Below are 25,243 nucleotides of genomic sequence, written 5' to 3' on the forward strand. Positions count from 1 at the left end.
TTTATTATAATTCATTGGCTTACAGGTTGCCTTGACCAAGTCAACTCAAGGTTAATCAATTCTCTAACCTCCAATTTTACTGTGATTCCTTATAACATTGACATTTAAATAGATAGTAGCATATTACATTACCTTACTTAGAATGAAAAATAGGCTGCAGGTCTTTTATTTATTTATTTATTTATTTTATTCAATAGATATCAAATAATGTGCATTCCAAGTTTCCTGGAGGCATTCCTACAGCTATTCCCCCGCCCCCCTGCAGTGATGATAAATAATCTTTTGTGATGTGAGACATATTTTATAATATGCATTTGGGTTTTTTCACTGATGAAGTACAAATATTCTAATTACATTATATACATATATAAACAAGTGTTATGATGAAGAACCATTTTTTTATTTGATCTTCTGAGGTTTCAGAATCACACTAGAATATGATCTGACACATGAAAAGGCATATGGTGAAAGATCTCTTGTACTGATATAATTGTGTTCAAGATGAAGGTGTTCTAGTTGTGAATCTTCGTAATCATCCTCTTCATGGTCATCTTCCTCGTCCTCATCCTCATCATCCAACCTCGTTCTACAGATGCGCTCTGGAGGGACAGTCCTGAAAAGCCATACATAAAATAGTGAAAGTGGAATAACTGTTATGTTTTATGAGCAAATTTCTTTCTCCTTGTTGCTCATTTTAAGGATCATGACTGTTTTAAAGTGCAAGTTCCACCTTAGTGGGTTTGGTTCTATAGTACAGGGCTAGGCAGAAGGTAGATTGGAATCCACTGGTAAATTTATGGGTGATTTGCAGTTAGGTCAGCAAGGGTTTTTGTCTCCCAGATGTTTATTACTAGCAACAATAAGAATATTTCAGCCCTATGTATGCTTATTTAGCAATAGCACTTACATTTATATACCGCTCTATAGCCGGAGCTCTCTAAGCGGTTTACAATGATGTAGCATATTGCCCCCAACATTCTGGGTACTCATCTTACCAACCTCGGAAGGATGGAAGGCTGAGTCAACCTTGAGCCCCTTGGTCAGGATCAAACTTGTAACCTTCTGGTTACAGGGCGGCAGTTTTACCACTGCACCACCAGGGGCTTTATTTGCGAAATAAAGTTGTATAGTTTCAAGCGGTACTGCCATAAAATATAAAATGGGACTTAATGCTTAAGAGTGATGACACAACTTGTTTCTTAAAACTGCAAGTTAAAAAAAACAACCCTGCAGTAGCTGACCTTATGCTAATCATTTATTTCTCAACTTCATTGTTTGTTCCCTAGTAACTGGTTGCCTTTGACCACATCTTTGTTTAGTTCTGACGGCTAATTTTAGAGTTTGGAGTTAGAATCCCTGCTCTGTAATAACTCAGATTTAGATTTGTACTTGTATATGTAGAGCTACCTACTCTGTGGCTTAAGGGTGCAGTAGGCAATTGGCTCTACCCTTAGTCACCATTTTGTGCCTGACTCTGCCCTCCTCCCTATTATGTTGCTCCTGGCTGCAGCTTTACTAAACTGCACAAAGTAGATGCTGCAAATCTAAGGTCTGCCTACCTCTGGCATACTGTCTGTGCTTTAAATCAAGGATGGACATAGTTCAAACTAGTGGGATATACTTTCTTCCCAGCTTGTGCCAATAAAAACATGGTAGTTCAGAAATGTTAGCCCTTGAATTCAGAGGACCTTTACGCTCCAATCAGTATGGATGGAACTGAAGGAGATATTTTTCAGAACACTAGATTTACAACCCAGATCTATGCATATTTACTCAGAAGCAAGCCCCACTGATTCTGTAGGGCAATCACCACAATGAGGACACCAAGTTTTGCACAGCCACCCAGCTGCTGTTGACTTTTGCTGCTGCTGCTGCTGCTGCTACCACGATCACCTGAACCCAGCTGCCTCAAATGCTGCCTGCCTTCCCTCTTCCTGACCACCACTATGGCTTTCACAGAAGTGAGTAAGTCAACCACCCATGCTTCTCATTGGTGCCCATATCAAATTTAGCATATGGCAAAATTAAACTGAGAGGAGTGAAAGCATGTTATTTTCTTTCAGCAATACTGTGTAGTGGACACCACCACATCTTGTGGTAATCAGTTATGTAAAGTATGCTTATATTGCGTTAATTATGCTTCCTTTTGAGTATCCGGTTTCAACTGACAGCAAATTTCAATGAGTGATCCAGAGCTCTACTAACTACCATGAGGGACAGAGAAAGAATGCTTTCTGTTTTAAAACATTTATATTCTGTTTTTCTGTTACTCAGACACCCAGTGTGGCTAACAACAATGTGAAAACCAAAACACTAGAATACCATGGTATCAAAAGGGTGAGGGGGAGTGAAAAACAGTGTAATCCTTAAAAGCACACTCGTAGAGAACGCTTAGTTAGCAACATCAGGACATGCTGAATTTACCATGTCCCCAGATGCCTTCTGGAACAGTGGAGTATTTGCAAATTACTGAAAATCAAAGAGGAATAAAACCAAATGGGCTCCCTAAGAAAAGGAGTTCCCAAGCCTAGGAAAGCCCTGTCCCGATGGCTGAATGCCTCATCTCAAATGTTGCTGGTGGGGCAATCACAAAGGAGGTTCTCCAGATAATAGGTTTATATGGAAGGAGATGGTTTTTAAAATACCCTGGCCCATGTCTTCAAATATTTGATCATTTTAGTTGTTCTTTTCTGTGCCTAATTGTCCAAGATACATTTATAGGGCAGATGGGTGTCTCGTTTATCTTTTTAAAATAAGAATAATTGTACTGAAACTAGCTGGTGGTGTTCTGTTTCTTTTGCTCTTGCATATGCAGTATGGGTGGGATTTTCCATGTATCAATGTGTTCTGACAAGAAGTGTTCGTTCTGATCTCATTTGATTTCATTCTTATTGAAGTACTTTCCAAGTGTATAGAAATTAAAACTAAAACTGAAATAGAAGTTATATTTATTTAGGAATTTACTACTGGCCAAATCTATGATCTTTTTCAACTAGAAATTTCAAGTTATCCCTGAATATTTATGAGGGATGGGTTAACTCTCTCTGCTGGCAGTTAGAACAGGTTGTTTCAGAACTAAGGGAAATTAGAAACCTTTAATCAAATCTGGCATTCTTTTCTGGATTTTTTTCCTAACATATGTTTCCTTCTCCAAAATTCCTCCCCCCACCCCGGTAATGTTCTATTACCCCACTGTTTCTGGGCTGCCTGATGAGGAACCAGGTTTAGGGGGGCAGATTTAGTGTGGATCTACAATATACCCAATATTGTGTTATCCAATTATAGTAATTACAACTAACAAGTCTACTTAATTACCTTATTTTGTTGTTGTTGAGCCTTAAAAAAATTAGCGATCTCATTTCTGCAATTCCAAGTGGCACAGACTTCAATTGGTTATGATCTAAGAATATTTCTCTTAAAGAGTGATATGCCCCATAAAATGACACAGGATCAATTCCTTCATCATCAAGTTTGTTAAATGAAAGGTAGAGATATTCCAGCCCTGGCTTCATATGTCCAAATACAAATCCTGGAATTCTGTCAATTTGGTTCCCTATAAGTACAAGATGCAGTAATGACTTTGGCAAATAAGAGGGAACATGGTATAACTTATTATAAGAGAGATCAATAGATTCCAAGTTCCTAAAATAAAGAAAACAAAAAGGTAAACAGAAGTAAGAACACAAGGCAACTAAATTGTCTTCAAACAAAATAGAATTCCACAGCAAGCACTTGAGTGGATGGGGAGCACACAATCTTATCTGTTTTTCAGGCATGATCAGATATATCTGAAAACCATTTGGGGAAAAGTTTTATGCTTCTGATTGGACAGAAAAGGAGTTCCTGCAGTAGATTAGCATTGCAAATAAGACTGCAAGGGATAGTGACTCATCTACCCAGAGAAGTTCTCTTGCACTGTTGACCCTCTTTCTTTCCTCTGCCCATACCCCCATATCTTCCACAGGTGTGGAGGGAATGGGGATGTGCCAGTGCTTTATATTGGACTGTCATCCTGCCGAAGGGGAAGTGGGATTTCTCAGATCTTCTCACCTTAACTGGATGATATAGAAGGGCTGCCTGCCACTAACGTTGGTGAGAGTGGGAGTGATGTGAAGCACTATTGTAGTCTAGTCTCATTCCATCTAAGGAGCAGTTGCCTGTACACCCTACTATGCACAATACAGCTATTTCCTCTGTCTGTGGCGGTGGAGAAAAGGAGGGTTGTGCACTCTGTTTAGCACCCCTTGTGGTAACCTTGCATAGTGCTCACTGAGTTCTAGGATGAGGCTGGAAAATGATAGTCCTGCCTGAATCTTTCTATGCTTTTAGCCTCACTCCAAGGAGCATAGGATAGCTATAGAGTATGCAGTGAGGTGACTGGACAGCAGATAGCACCTCTGTTTTCCATCTTTGCCAGAGAGAGAATATCCAGGCATCTGTGCCCTGCCATCTTCCTCAGTTTGAAAACATGATTGAGCATTTGGTGCGCTGCTAGTCCAGGGAACTCTAGCGCACAGATTGCAGAACTTTATTGCAAGGTTATATTATGAAGGCAGGGCTCAAGGACGGTGTGTACGAGAGGAAAAGGTGGGGGGGGAGATGTGTAGCCTGAAGAAAACATGGTGAGCTTTTTGTCTGGGGGCAATTCTTATTTGCCGCATTCAGTTGGCTATTTGAAATCCTACATTATTCTGAATATCAAGATGGAGTTTTAGAAAGGAGTATCAACAGACATTTGTCACTAATAAATATCTTAGCTTTCCAAAAATGTTCACATAAAGGAAAACTTTTTCCTAACGCTTACTCTTTTCCCATAGTTATTGCCCAAACACTTTTATATAACTGCCAGTATCCAGGGTCTGACAGATTCTTCAGGACTGAAAAGAATAAGCACAGGTTTAACTGTCTCCTCTTTTTTCCGCTCTTCAGTCAGTGCAGGACACCTCTGCTAAAGTAATTTTTTCCTGAATGTTAGGACCACATTTTTCACTCTCCTTTACTGCCCTAGCCAAGATTTCTTGTTTTCCAGTATTGCAGGACTCACTAGAAATCCCAAATGTTGTTTTTTTAAATCCCTCTACAAAGGGGAAAGCAAGATTATTGGTGATATATTTTCCCCATATTATATTATCCATGTGCTATCATGACCCAATCAGTTTTGACCGCAGTCCTAACTCCTTAGGTTTTCTGCTTATTTTAAAAGATAAAGGATGAGCATACTACAGGTGGCTACTTAATAGCTGCATGCTTGCTTCTTCTTTTTTAAGACATGGGAAACTTATAATTTCATTTGAATATAATGTTAGCACCTTAGTGAAGTATTCTGGTTCAAAATATGTACCGCTTTAGAGAAAGGTGCTTCATAATTTTGCTCTATTATATGTGTGATGTTTCATATCAAAAAATAATTAGGATTTGGATAGTGCCTACTATTTATACCATATGTTTTGCTCAGAGGCCCATACGTTCACTTGTCGTCACTATGGCAACTGCCCCTCTCCTTCTGGCTATAACTAATCTTCCAAGTTCTCCACAAGTTGCAGAGTATTTTAGTGAGAAGTGGTCTATGACTCTGTGCTAACTTTATAGAAGCACTGAGAGAAACTTGCACTACTACTGCTTCTTCAAAGGTCCAATGCAAAAAAGACGAAAAAGACCCAACTTCCAAATCTGGCACTTGAAGAAGTCTTCTTGGGAGAAGAGAAGGAGGCTAAGGCAGCCCAGCCCAGGCTTGGCTGTGCATGAGAAGCGCTGGGAGCCGCACAGCTCTCGGCAGCACAGTGGCAACAAACCCACTTAGGGAGCCTACTTGTTAGTCTAAGTTAAGGGCACGCTCACAACCTTAACCTGGGCTCACTGCTCATGTGTCAGAGCCACATGGCAGGAGCAGGCTGGGGGGATTTCCAAAATGCACTGTGCACTGGTGTGGTGCATTGTGGGATATCTGGGGATCGGGATGACGTGTCCTGACCCCAAAACCTCCGTGCTGCTTGGGAAAGCTGGTGACCGTCTGGGTGTGTTATCAGCGCACCCAGCAAGGACTGAGTAATCATCTGTAGGGAAGGTAAGTTTAAGCAGCCTTACCCGCAACCCACCCGGTAGCCCTCTCACAGGATTGTGAAAAGGGACCTAGTGTCTTTTCTTTCACTTTGACACATTTTAGAAGGGGAAAAGATTCACAAACAGAGGTTGCCCTAGTAATTTTGGAGCCTGGACCTAAAGGCCTTTGAAGATTCCCTCCCCCCTGCAAATTAAGCAGCATCATGCTCAGCCAGGCGACCACACCACCCGGGACAGACTAAAGAGAATTTGTGGAACCTCAGGGGCTGTGGAGGCCCTGAACTTCGGACCAGAAGTCCAGGGGTAAGAGTGCCTCTCTCTGCTTCCTCATTCCCAAGCCTTTAGTGTAAACATAAATTATTTACTATCACATCAGGTCGGTGTTGTGTTACAGGAATACAGCAAGGTGTTCTGCTGCTGTCCTCCAAAGTCCATTTTGATAATGAAAAGGTCCCTGGCCTTCCCGCTCATTCTCTGTGCATGCCATTGGACTGTGGGAAAGGGAGCATCCAAGTTTAGCTTTATGCCAAGGTTTTGTAGAAGCAAGAAGGAGCACAAATCTCTATATCTCTCTCTGCTTTGTCTTCTGTAAACAGCTATGACTGACAATTTCCCTGCCCCTCCCCCACCTCCCACGTGATTTCTCTGTGCAAACCAGAGGACTTGACAGGGATGGTCAGTGGCAACCACAAATAAAAGTGTATTACTATGCCAACTCAGTAGAGTGTAATCTTCTTTAGGGTATTTTTATTTATTTGTTTGTTTGTTTATTTAACGGTCTACTAAATGACAGGGGGGAAAGTTTGATTGTTTACACTTACTTATGATTGATCCACGCCAAAGGTGCTATTCTGCTTTCTTCTAATTTGTTGTGCTTTAGAACAATTATGTTTATATCTTTTGTATGATTAAAGCAAACTTCTGTAATTTCTTCAATTTGGTTTTGATCCAAGTATAATTCCTAATTTTAAATGGTAGAAGGAAATATGTGAAAAGCCCATTGTTTGAAATACTGAACATTATTACATTAAAAATATTTTTTACTTGTGACTTAAAAACTTCATGTTATGCAGAAATGGCAAAAGTTCTTTCCCTGTTTCCAAGCAAAACTGCTGGCAAGGCTGACAGTTCTAAACATATAGGGGGTATGCACAAGTTCTCCTTTCACATGTTATGCCAGAAGTATGACTGGAATATATATCTACTTTTCCCATGTTGTATGGAGCCATACTTTAATTATTATCCAAAATAGAATTAACCATGACTCAGTTCTCTTGAAAAATTGAAATGTTAGTCTTAAAGAAAGAAAGAAAGAAAGAAAGAAAGAAAAAGTATTCTTACCTCAATAGAATGGGGAAGACCCTGTGGAATAGTCCTAAATTTATTCCTCCCAAGACGCAAATAGGACAAACTCTTCAAAGGTTGAAAAGCTAAAGGGCTGACATTTGCTTCACTAAGTTTATTAGTTTCTAATTCCAGTGTCACCAGATTTTTTAAACCTTTAGAAAATAAAATAATGGTTACAGAAACACCATAATGAAATACTTAAAATATTATTTATCCTCGCTTCTGTTTAGGTATAGAGAAATAGTGATGCCTGAGGCCATATTCTCTGGATTTTTAATATTCTCTATTTACTGTTTCTCATATTGTCTATACTGAATTCACTGGCCAACTCTTCTGAAAAATCTAAGAAGCCATTTTTATGTTCATATTTTTAAATAAAAGCAAGAGAGCTTTGTGTCTGAATACAATTTACTATCCTCAGCACTGGCTAATCATTGGTTGATAAGACTCAGCTATTATACTAAGTGTCATTAACTTATTAATGCATAAAGATCAATTATAGTACATATTAGGATTTGCAGTGACATTTTATTGCAGTGAATCGCCTTTTTTTTTTTACTTTGCCATGCTTCAGAAAAGTAGTTTTCTAGTAGAAACTATATATAATTTAAAATACGATTTGAATTTACTAAAGTATTGTATGCAAGGGCACAAGTTCTTACCCTACATAGAGACTTTCTGCTTGTCCTGCCCAATTGCACATATACCATTCCAAATTCTTCCTGCAGCAGTCCAGAATCTCATTGTAGGGAAGTGTGAGCTGGTTCGCATTGAGCCAGACTCAACAATGAGCCAGCCCAGTTTGGTTGAGTTTGAACCGGATTGCCGCTGCCCCAGTTCAAATAACCAGCTCATGGGCTGGCTTGAGGGGTATACTTGGCAGCCCAATCTGTCATTTGGGAGGCTGGCGGGGGTGGGTTGCAGGAGCCCCCACCTCCAATGTCCCTGCTACCCTGCCCACAGGAAACTAAAGGTAAATATTCCCCTTTCACCACCACGACCCTTTGTCTAGGGAACCTCCTTTATTTGTAAAGGGGAATCCTAGTCAGATTTCCCTTTACAAGTATAGCCCCTCGCGAGCTGGCTCGATGGCCAAACCAGACCTGGTTCGGCCAAGATCAGTCCAGGTCAGTTCAAAAACATTAATTTCATTTGGCTCACACACCCTTACCACATTGTTTGACTTTAAAAACAGGATATGTGGGTCCAGTGAATGATCTTGGAGCACCTGATAACATACCATTGCAGAATAAGTGGGTGTGGACTGGATCTGTGGCTTGGATAGGAGACTATTGGGAGTAGGATATGAGTGATGATGGAAAGCTCAAGTTGTTGTTGCACAAATAGAGGAATTTCTGTTAACTAGCCAACCCCGCAAAGAGCATCTGTATGCTCTTTGGGACCGGCGGTTACCTCTCCCCCCACTTCTGCCCCAGTCTCTGCTTCTGGGCCCAGCCACCTCTCCTCCCCACTGCCACTTTGGCCCCCCTTTTCTTTCCCCCCTCCTGGGCCTTGTCTCTGCAGCCGGGCCCGCCACGTCTGGCCTCCACGACTGGGCCGCGGCGGCAACCAGTTGTTCTGGGTGCACCTCAGCCAATCAGGCGCGTCCACCGCCCAGCCAATCAGCTGGGCTCTGGGACGCACATTCCAAGGCACACCCAGGAGAATTAATATAATAGATGCAAGAAAATTTGCCTTCCCTCTGCAGTCCCCTGAGAACTTAGATTGAAGGTAACCCTGGAATAGGATTGACTGCATTAGAAATTGGGATTAAAATCACCTCTTGCATGAAAATAAAAACTTCAGTTTTGCAAAACAACAAATTATGATACAACTGATATACTCACAAGCTGGCTACCATTAGTATAGCCCTATGTGCCTCATATTTGAGAGTAACTTTTTAAAATGTTCACATTTTAAAATGTTCACACCTTTGCTGTCTGGGTTATGGTGGTTAAACAGATTAATACTGTGTCTTGCAAAGGATCTGTGTTATGCCTCTAATGTACACTTTTCTTACTATTTCTTGTGTAAGTCAAACTCTCCATATATTGGTAGGTTTGGAAGTGGAGCTAAGAAAGAGTGAGCATGCAGCCTTGCATCTTTTCTCAAGGATGCTTACTGGGGACTGAGGAAAGAAAGGATTTTGCTGTCAAGTTGGTTTTGACTCCTGGCAACCACGGAGCTATGTGGTTTTTCTGGGTAGAATACAGGAGGGGTTTACCATTGCCTCCTTCCTCACAGTATGAGATCATGCCTTTCAGCACCTTCCTATATTGGTGCTGCCCAATATATGTGTTTCCCATACTCTGGGAAACATACCAGCGAGTATTCAAATCAGCAACCTCTAGCTCCCTAGGCAAATTACTTCCCCGCTGCACTATTAGGTAGCTTTTCTCACCTTTAGGACTGTGCAATTTTTGTAAGTTAAGCACACCTTAACATTTGCTATAGAACATTCATTTCATTTGGCGAGCTGCCTGCTCGTGTGCGGGAAGAGCAAGTCAAGCCTGCTTTCCCCACAAACCTGCTTAAGGCACTTCACACTGCTGAAGAGCCTCAGAGAGTCATGGGTTAACTGGTTAACTACACTGGCACAAGCTACTTTGTGCAGCTATGAGATGTCATATTGGTGATATATGTAAGAGGTGTAGTACAGTTCATAAGCTATAAAAAGCACCTGATCCAGCCCTCTTTCCCTGGGAATACATTCCTGTGGGTTGTATCACTGATACAGACAGAGCTTCCTTCTGCTGATTCTCATGATGGCTGTATGTGTGGAAAGGTCATCTCTCACACACTACAGTTCTTTATTTGCATGGGCCACATCTCAAGATATATATTTTTTTTGCCATTAATTTGAAAGCTCATTAACATCATTTAAAATGGTTTTATGGTTTTAACATTACCTTCAAAGCTATCTTCATCAATTGCATGTAGCTGGTTTTCATTTATTTTAAGTTCTTCTAAAGTTGATGGCAAACCAGGAGGAATGTGTACTAGTGCATTACCATCCATATATAAGCGCTGCAGATTCTTCAGGATCTGAATCGGGGGAAACATTGAAAATCATATGATCAGCATGTAACTGCATTTAGCAATCAGTTTTAGAATATATTTATTTTAGCTGCTTTTTGTTTTAAGTGAACACCTGCTTCATGAAGACTAGCGGTATACACAGTCTAACCTTTTAGTCCAGAGAACATTCCCAGTGTGGTTAGGTGTAATTCTGCAGCTGTTCTAAATAATTAATTCATGATTTACAACTTCATTACATAACAAAATCTACTTGGCTATGTAATTGTTCCTGTCAACATATTTTAAAATTAACCATGAATGACAGATCACACAAGGAGGGGGAACAGGCAATGCGAGAACTATGACTCCATCCTTGATTTTGATACCCTTCTTCCTTTTTCTCATATTTCTTCCTCTTCAAATATGTTTCCTTGATTCATGTACTTCCTACCACCATCCCTTTGTATCATGCCCAATCCTGCAGGAAGGAATTCACAAGGTCCAAGGCAAGTCAGAGTTGCAGAACCCTGGAGAGCTCCAAGTGAGAAACCTGCTGTGACAAGGACCAGAAGTGGAATGGTCTTCAATGGTACTCCCCTGCTAACTAGGCAAAGGGGCACCTTTTTAACATGGTGATTCTCTATATTTAGCAAGGAGAGAGTAATTTGCGCTATCCACCACCAGCATAGTACTTTCAGTGACTTTTGCTGGTGTCTATCTTATGTTTCTGTTTAGATTGTGACCCCTTTGGGGACAGGGAGCCATCTTATTTATTTATTTATTAGTTCTCTATGTAAACCACTTTGGAAACCTTTGTTGAAAAGCAGTATATAAATATATATTGTTGTTCAGTACCTCCAGGCTCAGACTACTGCTACAAGACACTATCTCTAGCAGGCATGACAGATTCATCTACCAAGCATAGCACCAATTTGTGGGATAACGTGCCTCAGGCCTCCAATTCTTTGGCCCAGGTGCCAAGCACACACTCCAAACTGATTTGCTTGGTTTTGGCTCCAACCACCTAACTTCTTGTGTTTCCAGACCCAAATACAGCCTAGGAAACTTGTGGTTTCTTGTCTCCTGTATTCAACAAGTGTGTCACACACTTTTCAAATGCAGCTCACAGATGCTTGTTGTGTCTTCTCAATGTTCTTCTCTGTGGATCCCCTTTATTATCAAATGGGTGTACCAACTGTCTCCTCAACTTGTTCCTGAAGTTGTTAGGGTTCATTCTGTGACAGCCATGGCTGCACCTGCAACTTCTACTTTTGTCAGACACTACACTCTCATTATTCACCCCCACTCTGATGCAGCATTTGGCAGTGCAATGTAGTATTCAACTGAGGAAACTGCACCATTCCAGGTAACATAGCTTGCTAGTCTTCCATTGGTGTGTCTGCCTGGAGAGCATGAAGAAGAACAGGTTGTTTAACAATGACAGATGTTCTTCAAGTGTTTATCTGTGAGGTCACACAACCCTCCCTCCTCCCTGTTGCAGCAACTTCTATCAAATGGTTTGCTTTTTTGTTGTTCCACTTCGGTGGTTTAAAAGGAACGGAGGAAGGAGGTGTGCGCCATACCCATCTAAGCATGTGCATTTGCTGCAGAGGGGTGGGGTTCATGCCAACATTTTTGAGGCTGAGCTCTAGAAAGCTCTAGGTGCAGAAGCTATAGATGTGACTGCATGGGTGACAAGTCAAAAATAATCAGCTACAGATAAGCAACTTGTTGCTCACTACGCATAAATAAGGTGGTACTTAAGCAATCCACTAAAAATGCACAAAAATAATTTTTAACTCCCACAATATGCAGTAAAATAAAATTATTGTAGTTAATGCAGCTTGAGTATAGTGCATTTGTATTTATTATGTGTAAAATCTAGATTTTCTTACTTTAAACGCCTGGGGACCTATGCCAGAAGAGGTTATATTATTTTTGCGAAGATCAATCCTTTCCAAATTAGGAATCCCATTGAAAGCCTCATCTGGAATGGCAGTGATGCTGTTTCCTGTTTCCAAAAGAAAAGATTAACTATAGTTTTAAGATCTACTCTCATTTGTGGACAATTTTCCAGTTTAGTAAGAATTCCTATCCCTGGTCATCATGCAAATACTCAGTACTGCAAAGGCATGTTAGTGAGGTTAGTGACCAAATAGGAACATAGGAAACTACCATATACCGAGTCAGACCTTTGGTCTATCTAGCTCAGTATTGTCTACACAGACTGGAAGCAGCTTCTCCAAGGTTGCAGGCAGGAATCTCTCTCAGCCCTATCTTGGAGATGCCAGAGAGGGTGTGATGTGGTGTAAATAGTTGGTGTGGGGTAAACTTTAGGAATCTAGATATTGGTTCTGCATAATACGGCAATTATGAATCTATAACAGATCAGGGACTGGGGGAAAAATCCATTACATCCTCTTTTCCCTCCCAATTTTCTCAGTTTGATAACAGTATCCAGTGCAAATAGGAAAAACATTATACTAGCATTAGTATGGGAAACATCTGAAAATTAGTGAAATAAATAGGAAGTGAACTTTTCCTTTACCTACAAGTTCTATGCTTGTAAGCTCTGCATCCATGATTGGTGGTATTTGTTTAAGTTTGGCATTACTACAGGTTACTGTGTTGTCCAAGATGGAACACCCAGTTGGTAAAGGAGGCATTTCAGTAGGAGGCTCAGGAATTGAGAAACGGGGGGGCATTCTGAATACATCACCACGTAAAATGTCTTCCTCCTCCTGTACTTCTTCCTCACTTCCTTCATGCTGAATGTTCTCTTGTTCTTCACTTTCTTGCTCCTCTTTCTTGACTTCTTTCTCAATTCTTAGCTCTTCTTCTTCGTATGTTCTTCTTCTTTTTTCCTCTGCTTTTCTCTTTCTTTCCTCTTCCTTTTGATCATTTATATGTGCCTCTCTTACCCTCCCTTCGTGGCTTTTTATTCTTTTCCTCTTCCTGTTCTTTCTATTTTTCATACTAATTTCTTTCTTTTCAAGTAGTTCTTTGTCTCTTTCTAATAATTCATCCTTTTCATCTTGTGTGTGTCGGTCCTTCAGGACTGGATCACTAGGGTCATTGGGTGCTGGAGAATCGCCAGAAAATTCTGATGTGTCACTGCTTATTACTGAATGTAAGGATGCCATGATGGTGGTGGTGGTGAAGACAATAGTTCATGGTAATATTAAAAGAAAAGATAATAGAGTTTTTAGCAGAAAGCATCAACAGAACAGAACAGAACTTTATTATGGTCATAGACCAATATACAAGAAATACAAACAATGCATCATGTAAATACAATTTAAAAAGAAGAGAGAAATATATAAATTACTTATTAAAGGCATTGCTAAAGATCTGTAATATTAAAGAATATTAACAAAGTATATGTTGCATATAAAATTAAAGATCTTGGATCAAAGGTCAGAAAGTTATTCAGAATAAGTTTAACTTTCCCCCCAATAGTTTTGCTGGGCTGCACACAGTGGCCCAGTTCACACAACCAATGAGCCATGTTTTATCGGGAACACAAGCCGAGCCCTCACACTCAGTCTCCCCACCCTGTTTCCACTTTACATTGCACACTGCCAGACATCCTGGCTCCTTGAAGCATAGGTCTGTGGCTCGTATGAAGCTGGAATCTTCATCAGTTTATTAAATCAGTCTAGAGACCTCAATAATCAAAACAGAGCAATGCTATGCTATATAGTACTGCAAATGAAAACTCATTAAAATCATACCCCAAAAAGCATACAAGTTGCAGACAGGATGTGAAACCAACTTCATCCTGCAGTTCCGTATCCTGGTTTGTAAACCAGAGCTTCCATCTTTGCCAAGTGGTTTAACAAGCCAGGACTGAAATGGCATGGCTCCGAAACAAAACCAAATGAGAAAGGCAAGGAGGGAGCACACAGGTTTGGCTCATGTTCCTGATCAATCAAACTGTGAAACAGGCCACTGTATGTGTGTATTGTATACATATATGTATTTATTCAAACTTGAGTGTCTCTTAGTAATGATTTTATTTAAACATTTGAGTTCTTGAAGTACTTGTCAGAACTGAAAGATAGGCAGCCATCAAGCAGTAGCCAGGAGTTCAAGCCAAGGATCTGAGTGGTCAAAACCTGAGGAAAGGCTGTGAGTCAGACACAGTAAATATTGTTGCTGCCCAGACAAAATTCCACTGATTTATCTGTGGCCACCCCGAGTCTGCCTGTAACTCCCACTTGACGCAGGCATTCCAGTTTTCTGTCCATAAGGATTTTAACATTTTCCAGCTCTTTTGGAAATAGTATTATCAATCATTATGACTGAATCATTATTTAATTATTAGGGCCCAGGGACCTAATAATGAGAGATATACTATAGATGATTGTATCTCAGGAATACCAAATGATCTTTTCATCAGTAGTAACCACTCTGTAACTAACTCTGTAGCATTAACCCAAAATTACAAACTGGTATACATCATGACTGGAAAATATTTCCAGTACAAAAGAAGATTGTCCAGCTGTATTTTTTCACCTTTTCTTTAATAGCTGTCAAGGTGGCAACCAGAGGCGTAACTAGGGAAAACAGCGCCCGGGGCAAGCACTGAAATGGCGCCCCCCGCCCCCCCCAACATACTACATTATACTTAGGTTTTTCCTCACAAGCCGCCGCCAAGCCAGGCCACTTACTGGCCGCCAGGCGCCAGCAAAGCAATGGGGGGCCCACGGGTGGCGCGGAAGGGACCGCTCGTGGGGGAGGGGGTGCCGACGCGCTCCCATGACTGCTGCAGCACTGCTGCACCGAGCAGGAAACATTTGTATTAACAAAAAATAAAATAAAAATTTACAAAATTTTTTTGTCATGGCGGCGCCCCCCACGTGACCAGAAAAGATGGCGCCCGGGGCACGTGCCCCCCCTGCCCCCCCTATAGTTACGCCTCTGGTGGCAACTGATGCTCACATGCTATCTCCTAGTGACTTTAGAAGGCACATTGCCCTTTATCATGTTGCTTGCCTTTTAACTCTCCATGGCAGAAGAAATCAGGGGAGCAGTGGAACATCTTCATGATGCAAAAAGGTTCTGGGTTGTTGGTTTTGCCGGCTAACTGCAAATCTGGTCTGTAATTCATTTATGAGAAATAAGTGTATTGTATCTCATAGATGTGACTCCTCCCATGCTATAATCTCCAAGAGCAGCCAAGTCTGTTGCTGGGCTTGTGGCTTGGCTGGGCTCATGTGAAAGAGCTGTTCATGTCAGTTGATGCTTTCATATCTGATTCCTGTGATAGTAGTAGCTCAAAAAAGTGCCACCACTATAATGGGAATCAGGCAGCTGTGTGTACACTAACCCCAGTAGAGATGCTGATTTACAAACACAACATGTCCTGGGTGGAGGGTCACCATCTGTGGTTGCTAGTTTGATTGCACTTGCATTCATTTGAAGAACAGCTTTACTTGCAATAAAATATGTTCTGTATGCACAGTATATGTTTGCAGTATGTGAGAAATTAGTATACTGTACCAATATCCACACACAATGGGCAACACTCTCCTTCGGGTATCTTGGTTATGGGACATGTCAGAGGATGGCACATGGTTTCATCACACAACACCTTTCCTTTTGAGCAGAGGCATGTGATGCAGGGTTTAGGAGACCACACAGCTTTGTCATACATAATCATCCCATTTGCAAAACAGCGGCCTTCCTTTCCTAATAATCAAAAACAAAAGGAAGACTTAAAACATAGGTAATCTGAAATTCTTGGTGGCTTTGGCTTTTTGTAGTGCCAGCCTAAAAAACAATTTGTACATGTGAGCATGATAACAGAACTCCTTTCAGGAATACTTGGAACATACTGATTTAAAATTATGCAGTTCCTGTTTAGTAATTACAGGACAGATACAGATACACTGGAACAACCAAGCAAGCTGGGATTTGTCAAATATTTCTATAGGAAATGCTAAACCTTGTGTGCACAGGAGCACCAACATTTCTATGTTGTTTCCAAGAACAACATGGGCTTGCCCATTCAAATTCCCTTGATTGCTGGATAATTTTGTGTTAAAATTATCCAGCAATCAAGGGAATTTGAATGTTATCACACAGTTGCTATGTGACTTCTCAGAGTTATATTTGGCTTCTTCACACACTTTATTACATGTTTGGTGGTTGTTGAAACCTCTGTCTTTGCTAACTTGTATTGTTGAGTTTAGATGTTTGTCACAGTATATCCTACCTACATGGCAGACTTGCATGCCCTTCCACAGTCACTTTACCTTCTGTTGCTCATCAAGCCAGCAACTAGCCAAAATCTGAAAAGGAGTGTTGGGATGGCATATTTTAAGATTAACTAAACTGTTCATCCCTGGCTTAAACAATCAAGAAGGTAGTTGGGCTTCATGGTGTTGGCCCTGTATTTTGGCAGAAGTGAAGAACAGCACCCTTCTACATAAGAAGTTAGAATTTAATGATTACCCTTCCTGTTAAAAAATTGTAGATCTGTGCAACAAATTCACTATCAAATTTGCCATACGAGATTTATTTTTAAAATAGTTACTGCCTAAGAAGCCTGAGAGAATTTCAGCGCTGTGTAATACCAGTTCTGAAGCTTGTTCCAAGTGCCTAATGTGAGCTCACAACCAGCTTGTGACTAAACAAAGACCTTGTTTAGGAGAGGAGAGCTGGTCTTGTGGTAGCAAGCATGACTTGTCCCCTTAGCTAAGCAGGGTCCACCCTGGTTGCATATGAATGGGAGACTTGATGTGTGAGCACTGTAAGATATTCCCCTTAGGGGATGGAGCCGCTCTGGGAAGGGCAGAAGGTTCCAAGTTCCCTCCCTACCATCTCCAAGACAGGGCTGAAAGAGATTCCTGCCTGCAACCTTGGAGAAGCCGCTGCTAATCTGTGTAGACAATCCTGAGCGAGATGGACCTATGGTCTGTCTCAGTATATGGCAGCTTCCAATGTTCCTAAGAAGTTATTTGCTGTCATTCTGTATACCTACCTTTGACAGCAATAAGAGACCTGCCATTGAAATCCTGGGATTCAAGAGATCCTGTATGGATGAATACCTGACTGTAACAACTTTCATTGAAAGGGGGCAGAATGTGATACCAAATGTCTACATAGTTTAACATTGACCATCAGGATCAGAAATCAGCTTATTACAAATCCTGCTTAGGAGTAAACCATGGTTAGCACTAGCCATGGTTAACGTTGGTGTTGCCATAACCTTTGACCATGGTTGTGCATAAGGGAAGGAGAAATTTACATGTGAAAGTGAGGGGGTAGACGCATATGAATCCCTGCTTGTGTCTTTCCCAGGATATGGGAAACTCCTATATCGGGCAGCAGCCACATAGGAAGGTGCTGAAAGGCATCATCTCATACTGCACGGGAGAAGGCAATGGTAAACTCCTCCTGTATTCTAACAAGAAAACCACATGCTCTTCACAATCTGTTTTGGATAATGCATATGCTGCATTAATAAGGTTCTTAAAATACTAGGGCAAATGCTTTGTCTAATTTCTTCCTTTCCTCTGTTTTTAATGGAGCCTTAGTAATTATATCCAAAAACACCCTGGACAATGTTCTAACAAAGTGCTTATATAACAAGCAAAGCAGCATGCCTGCAAGAATGCACACAGTTGTGCTAGAACAGGGATTCTCAACGCTGGGTGCCCAGGCCACTGTGGCTGGGGATTATGGGAGTTGAAGTTCAATAACATCTGGGGACCCAACATTGAGAATCCCTGTGCTAGAAGATGGGGATTTGCAGAACTGTTTCCTTTAAAACAAATTAGGTGTACCACAGGCTGAGCAACTGTTGTGTAAGCACATGCGTGCTTGTGGTAGTGCAACTCTAGTATGGAATGCAAGCTCCAAACTTAGCACAAGTAGTTAGCCAACAGCTTTGTGCTAGTGCAACATCCTTCTACGAGAACTCCATTAATCAGGATGTTAGCCAGTCTTTTTTGCAAAGGAAAAAAATCAGGAATTGCTTGGAACTAAAGTTTGTTTAATGTATATTGAGAAAAAGAAATATTAGTTATTCTGCTACCTTAAATATTGTTAGGTAAATTATAAAAACAATATTGCAGCAGAGCTTGGGACTGATGATAGCATCTGGCAGTCATGTAAGGAGATACCTCATTGTCCTGCTCAAACCCTATTCTCTGGTGTGGAGGAACAAGGCCTAGGCCTCTTGGTTTTTTGTAAATAAGCCCTTGTTAAATGAATTGTATTATTAGTGCACTGATATTCCTAAAACCTAATTATCATTGTAAAGAGATTGTGATTATAATATGCTTGCAAAGTCTCTGTATGAAAGAAAAGCTGGTAGGGTCAACAGTTCATGGCTTCTGCTCAAGCAAGATTCAGTTAAAGATGATGCAATGTGCTAAGTTAATTTTGGATGGAAAAGGAGCTTTGATTTAATTGGTTGCATTTTGTAAATGGAGGGAACAAGTAATACTGATTGGGTTGTTTAAAAAATGGCTAGAGAAAAATTGTGTATATATAGGAGGCTGCTTTAGCAGAGAGGGAGAGTCTGAAGTCACCAGTTGAAGAAAGAACAGAACTTGAGGCTGAATTGAGGAAAAAGAACTAAGAGCTGCTAAAGGTGTTCATCAGCGACTCTAAGAGGCTGTTCTCACAACCAGCCTGACCCTGCCTGGGCTGCCCCAAGCAGGGTTAGGCTGGTTATGAGAAGAAGCGGGATCCTCACGGATCCCTCCTCTCCCTGCCCACCTAATCCCCTTAACCAACCCAGCATTTAGCCAAGGTTAAAGATGTTCTTGCACCCTTGCCCTGGCTACTGGGTATCGTGTGACTCCTTAGGCTGCATCTGATGGGGATGCTCATAGAGCGCCCATATGATGTGGTATCCCCAATACAACGTGCATGCTGTGCAATGCATTGAGGAATGTCCGGAAGTCGGAACAACAAGTTCTGGACCCAGATCCCTCCACCACAGATCTCTCTGTGCTGCACGGAGCAGGGCTGCCTGTGTGGGCATGTCAGAGGTGCACTGAGAATTGACAGTTCGGTTGTTTGGGGGAAGGTAGGTTAAGTGTAGCCTTTCCCCCATGCCCTCCCAGCCTGTTGTCTGTTGTCCAAGATAATCGTGTGAATTGCCCCAGAGTTAGGGCTCAGTCAGGTTAGAAGATGAGTTTTTGCCCACATTTTGTTTGTTCCCTATGCTCTTTTGGTTAATAGTTTTGTTTTATATATACTGAACTTGTGAAACAACTTTTGATTGGACTAATTGTAAAGTAAAATTTCTTGTTTATAGAAAAATTGTAATCCACCCCACACCTATAGGCTTTACAACTCTACCAAAGGTTGTTTTTGCAACAGAAGTTTGAAAGGCTGTTGTAGCAGACTCAACCTAGAGCACAAAACTTGGTGGCAGTGGTTAAACAAGCAATAGTCAGGGAGATCTGTGTCATGTGTTAGCAGTGGTGTGGATCCTCCACAAATTGTGGCAAGCGGTGATATAGAAAGCTATTCCTCCACACCTGGATTGGGCAAAACCTCATACATGATGCACATGATTCCCTGAAAATAAATTCACATGTTTGGTAAAGTTTGATTTGTCACATGGATGGAGTAGTTAACTTTTCTTGCTTACCTGGTAAAACATTGTAACTGGATTCTTGTCCATCTGAACCAATTAGAGAGTCAAATACTTCAGTAATATCACCATCAATATTAATAAGTGGAATGCTTGGAACTGAAGTGGTAGGAATTTGGGATTTGATTTGTAGTTGCTTGTTTGGTCTACGGTTTGCGAAAGAACCCTTTCTTAATCCTCTGTAGCGCATTCTTTTCCTTGCTCTCCTAGGCATTTCATTACTATTCTGAGCAAGAGCAGCACACAGAAAAACAAGCAGAAGATAACAGAGCAATGCTTCTTTTTTCATTTTTTCCCCTTCTATGTTGTATCCTGCAGTAGAATATAGAAGAAAAATTGAGTTTCATAGATTAATGCTTTCTTGAGCATATTCAGGGAAGCACATTATTGTTATTTAATCTTCTTGGTTCCCAGCTGTCCCTGTGATAATCCTAGCCCAAGAAAGAAGAGTTCTCAGAGACAGAACTAGATTAATCTTGCTGGTTTTTGGCCATGACTTAGGAAACATCCAGGTGCAAGCTTTTTCACTTTCATCAGGGTGATATTGTATTGACATGTCCTGGAAAGAGGCAAGTAGTTGTTTTCCTTGGGAAATTCCAGGTTCACCTCAAGAGGAAACAAATACACACACACTTTTCAGACTGCATGGCTTGCACTATCCTCGAGCTGCTCATTATGAGTCCTTTGTGGACCAGTGGGACAATACCACTGACTTATCTCCCAGTTCTCAGTTGTAATCAGAAGAACTCAAGCTATGCCTCAGCTACATCAAGTTGCAAACTCTGATGTGTGAGCCTTTTTCTCTTAATCTCAGATATATGGCAGTTTGGTTGTAATTAATTCATTGATGAGAGAGGTAGCCTGAGCAAAGTTGCACTCTCCTTATGTTTAGAATGTTGTTTAAAACATATTTAAACGTACTTTAAATATGTTTAAAATAAGGGCTGAACCCTTACATTTAAAATATTTGTGAGGGGCAACCCTCATTAGCTTTGGCTGAAATTAAGCTTTGCTTGAGCAGCAGTATTTTTCTTTCTAATACAAAAGCCAGATGAGACAATGCATTGCAAGTACTCATTCATAGGCCATAGTACTCGGTCATAGGCCAGCTTAATCATCCTAAATCAGGGCTGCACAACTTTGGCCCTCTAGCTGTTGTTGGTCTCATCATCCTTAGCCACAGTAGCCAGTAGTCAAGGAGATGGGAGTTGTAGACCAACAACAGCCAGAGGGCTGAAGTTGTGCAGCCCAGTCATATATATAGATAGCCCAGTAAGATGATACATCACTCCTTCATAAGCTTTCTTTGTTATGTCCTTTGTTTGGCATGTGTGTGAGAGATTTTCAGCAGTTGTGTGCTGAACCTATTAAGAAAATGTATGGTCCTCTGCTGCTGTCAGAACCCACCTGATTCTGACTAGGAGACCAGAGGAGGAGGAGGAAGATGAACATGCCCGGTCAAGATCCCCAGCCTCAAGAAAAGCCCCTAGATCCCCTGATCGATCACACCCTTGAAGCTCTGATCTGATGTCCATTGATACTCCTATCCTAGCTGCCAAACCCTCTCTAGCAGCCCCAGAAGTAGAGGTGACGCTGCACCAGGGCCAAAGGCTTGGGGCCTCCTGCCAATGAACCAACTGAGAAGAGGAGGAGGCAGCTTAGGCACTTCTTTTGGATAAGGGCCAGCCTGAGCTTCAGGAAGGAGTAGGGCTCCTGGATCCTATATAACCCATCTATTTGCAGTCAATCTTTACTGGTTCAGCAGCTCCTTCGAGTGCTGCCTTCCTAGACCCAGGTACAGACACTGTTTCCATATGGATGGAAATACATATTTTTAATTTTATGTTACATATGTTTAACCTCTCTTTTAAAAATGTAATTTTCACAATTTAAAAAGGGAATACAACCCACAAGAAAAAAAGTCATAATTATAAATCATACAGATAAAAGCACATCAGCACAACAATCTATGAAGAGCCAGCATAAAATGAAGATTGGTTATAAAAAGCCATAGGAAATAAACAAGTATTTGTTTAAAAAACAGAAAGCAAGCTTGGCAGATGTCCCTAGGGAAGGGATTCCACAACCACAGTGCTACCTTGAAAAAAATCCTATGTCTGATACTCATCAGTCAAATCTGTGCTATGGTGGGCCAAGAGCAGAGTCTGTGACATGGCTAACATCCAGAACAGCCTTCAGGGGGTTGAGTGGAGAGGCTAACCTTTATTCAGCCGGAGTGTTGCCATTCAGCAGAGTGCACATGTGGAGGCAGGGAAAACCATTTTTGCTGCTCTCCACTGTCTCTCTGAATGCTCCTTGCCTTCCAGAAATATGTCCCTGAGCACTGTGTAATCCTCAGGGACATATTTTTGGAAGGCAAAGAGCACATATGGGGGGCAGAGGAAAGCAGCGAAAATCGTCTCCCCTGTGCATGTGCTTTGCTGCTTGGCAAGACTCCATCTAGTTAAGAACAGCCTTTCTGCACCATGGCTGCTCTGGATGTCAGTCAGTCACAAAGTCTCAGATAGGCTTATACTGTATTTACCTGAATCCAAGACTAGTTTTTCCCCCGAGTTTCTTTCTTTCTGCTGCTCCTGTGTGTGTAGTTTTATTTCTTCCGCTTTTGATTTGCTAGCAGCTTTTATGTTTTATATGTCTGTTGTTTTATGATGATGCTGGTTTTGCTTTTCTTTTTTATTGTTTTAATGCGGTTGCATTTTATTTGTAAGCCACTCTTTGAACAGGTGTAGGACATCACGTTATTCAAAATAAATTAAATAAACCAATGAGGCCTTACTCCAAGATCCTTCTTTCATAGACATCTGGTTGTCATCCACAAACAGCAAGATCCATTATGTGGTAGCCCCTATGGAATGCTTCTCAATCATAGTTTATTTCCTTCTCTTGCTTCCTTTCAGAAGTAAGTTACAATACTCCTATACCACCAGACTTTAGGGAGCTGAATTATCTTATATAGGTGAACTGCATTATCCACAGAGGTTCCATTCCCTCATATTGCCATGGATAATGAAACCACGGATAATGAATCACTGAGTCTATGGGAATGTGGGGGTCAGTTTCCCAGACTTTTAAAAAGCACAATAATGGGCCAAATAAAGTGCACTATCATGCTCCAGCATCCAGCAATGTCTCCCAAATAGTCCCAAAAATCACAAAATGGCTATCATGGACAAAATGGCAGCCAGAAATGACCTCCACAGTCACTTCCGGCCCTCTGGGAACCATGGATATGTGGGATACCCCATTGTATCTATGGATAATGAAACCGGGTGTCAATCAGACACCCTTGAATATGCGAAGCCATGGATATAGAATCCACGTATAATGAGGTTCTCCTGTATCTTCTTTTGGTAATTGTGCTAGGTTTTGTGATTTCAAATTGTTCCTAAGTGTTTTCAGTATATTTTATTTTTATTCTGTGAACTACCTTGGAAATCTAGTTGAAAGGTGATGTATATGTTATGTAAATAAACAAAATAATATGCAAATAGTTTTATTTCTATAGCTATTTGATCAGGAGCATGCTTGTTAACCGTTATTGCAATATTCTTACGCTCTTTCCCTTCTAATTGTATCCCAACTACATCTTACGATTTGTGTAGCACTCCCACAAGCATATTTTCAATGGTAATATCATATCCTGTCCACATACAATAGTTGGAGAGATATCCTTCCTTTAAAAGAGCACTGGACAGGAAGGGGACTAAATACAAAATCAGCTTGACTGCTGACCCATTGAATTTGTTCAGAGGAGAACCCGTAGTTTCCAGGAGATGAGAAAAGAAGTTCAGCATGGAAAATGCCCAAAAGATGCCCCTTACAAGGCCTGGTTAGACTGACTTACAAAACACAATATGAGAGGAAGCAGATTTCCAGCTCCTGTGATTCCTGTAATTTGAACCCTCCACGTGTCCCTGGATGAAATCTGTGAGATGGAAATAGCAAGTCCACATTGTGCTATGATAGATTTATATTCAGTAATCTGTTACGTGTAGGTGAACAAGGTAGCCTGCTAGTTCAGACAGAACTTTCTGTCGGAGCAGGGTGCATGTGGAGCAGGAGACTAGCCCACCCTCATACCACATTTGGGAAGTAACATCTGTCCTGGCTTACACCGTGCCAACTATATTCCACACATTGCTTACAGTAGCAAAGAATGCAGTACCTAAGGGAAACATTACATGTTCCCAGAACAAAATATTAAGAGTACTGGCCATTCATTACTCTGTCAGCAAAACTGTGGAAATGGTTAATTGCTAATCAAAGGACCTTTTTATTATGATGTTTGCATTAATAATCTTATTAAATCTATGATCAGATTCTAATAGACTACTGTATAGGCAATAAAAAGGAAATAGGGAAGTTCTATACAATGCATTTAGGAATAAAGAGTAAATTTTTACTATTATAGCATGGTAATTCTATTATGTCATAATTTAACAACTATGAATTTAGCTAATTAGCAACTGCAATAACATTGTCAACATGTTAATGTTCTCCATAAAAATTAAGTAATCCTTCCATTGCATTTTCTGTTAGCATCTTCTTTAACTGGTGATATTCATACTGCTTAAAGTTAATGGTATTAAATACATCATACTTTCTAAACATAATTTTGCATCTATATTCTCCTGTATAGATATATAAATCCACCACATTTACATTGATCAGTATAACTGCAGTTGTCAAGCACAATTTCTTTATAGGATTTCCATATTAATCAACCATAATTGTAAGCAATAGTTTAAAATGTAAGCATAACATATTACCTGGTAATCTAACCTAACAGTTGGTTTTGCTTGGTGTCATTTAATCTCCAGCTGCAAAAGAGAGAAGTTCAAGCTGCTGTCTTTAAAGCAAAGAAAGTAATAGTAGGGTTATGTTGAAACATGTTAGATAACTCTTTAGTGAAGTCTGAAATATCTCCTTTTCCCTGGGGATAAGGCACAGTTCTGTCCTGTGTGCAGAGATTCAGCTAATACAGCTACTGAGAATAGTACAAACTTCACGAAAATGAAAAGCAGCACAATGCTTTTGGTCCTTAGGCTGACAAGGCACAACTGGAAGTTTCCTTTCAACAATATGCTTACATAAGTAAATGCAGATCAGTCTGTTTTCACCAAACTTGAAAATTATATGCAGATAATATAATCCTAATTTTGCTATAAACATTTTCCA

General features: G+C 40.7%; 2 protein-coding genes across 2 annotated transcripts in view; one reads left to right on the forward strand and one right to left on the reverse strand.

Annotated features, from left to right (window-relative positions):
* Positions 1-25,243, forward strand: part of CENPP (centromere protein P) — a 281,077-nt gene that overhangs the window by 186,131 nt on the left and 69,703 nt on the right. The window lies entirely within an intron of this gene.
* ECM2 (extracellular matrix protein 2) lies at positions 193-25,018 on the reverse strand. Its single transcript, XM_053301074.1, has 11 exons — positions 24,835-25,018; positions 23,910-23,990; positions 20,042-20,356; positions 15,931-16,119; positions 12,974-13,549; positions 12,321-12,436; positions 10,317-10,452; positions 7,402-7,559; positions 6,882-7,021; positions 3,316-3,642; positions 193-613 (listed from the first exon to the last, which is right to left on the reverse strand). Exons 3-11 carry the CDS (start codon positions 20,331-20,333, stop codon positions 400-402), a joined length of 2,148 nt encoding a protein of 715 aa, XP_053157049.1. The 5' UTR covers positions 20,334-20,356; positions 23,910-23,990; positions 24,835-25,018; the 3' UTR covers positions 193-399.

The sequence above is a fragment of the Hemicordylus capensis genome, chromosome 2 (assembly GCF_027244095.1).
Source record: "Hemicordylus capensis ecotype Gifberg chromosome 2, rHemCap1.1.pri, whole genome shotgun sequence".
Taxonomy (NCBI): Eukaryota; Metazoa; Chordata; class Lepidosauria; order Squamata; family Cordylidae; genus Hemicordylus; species Hemicordylus capensis.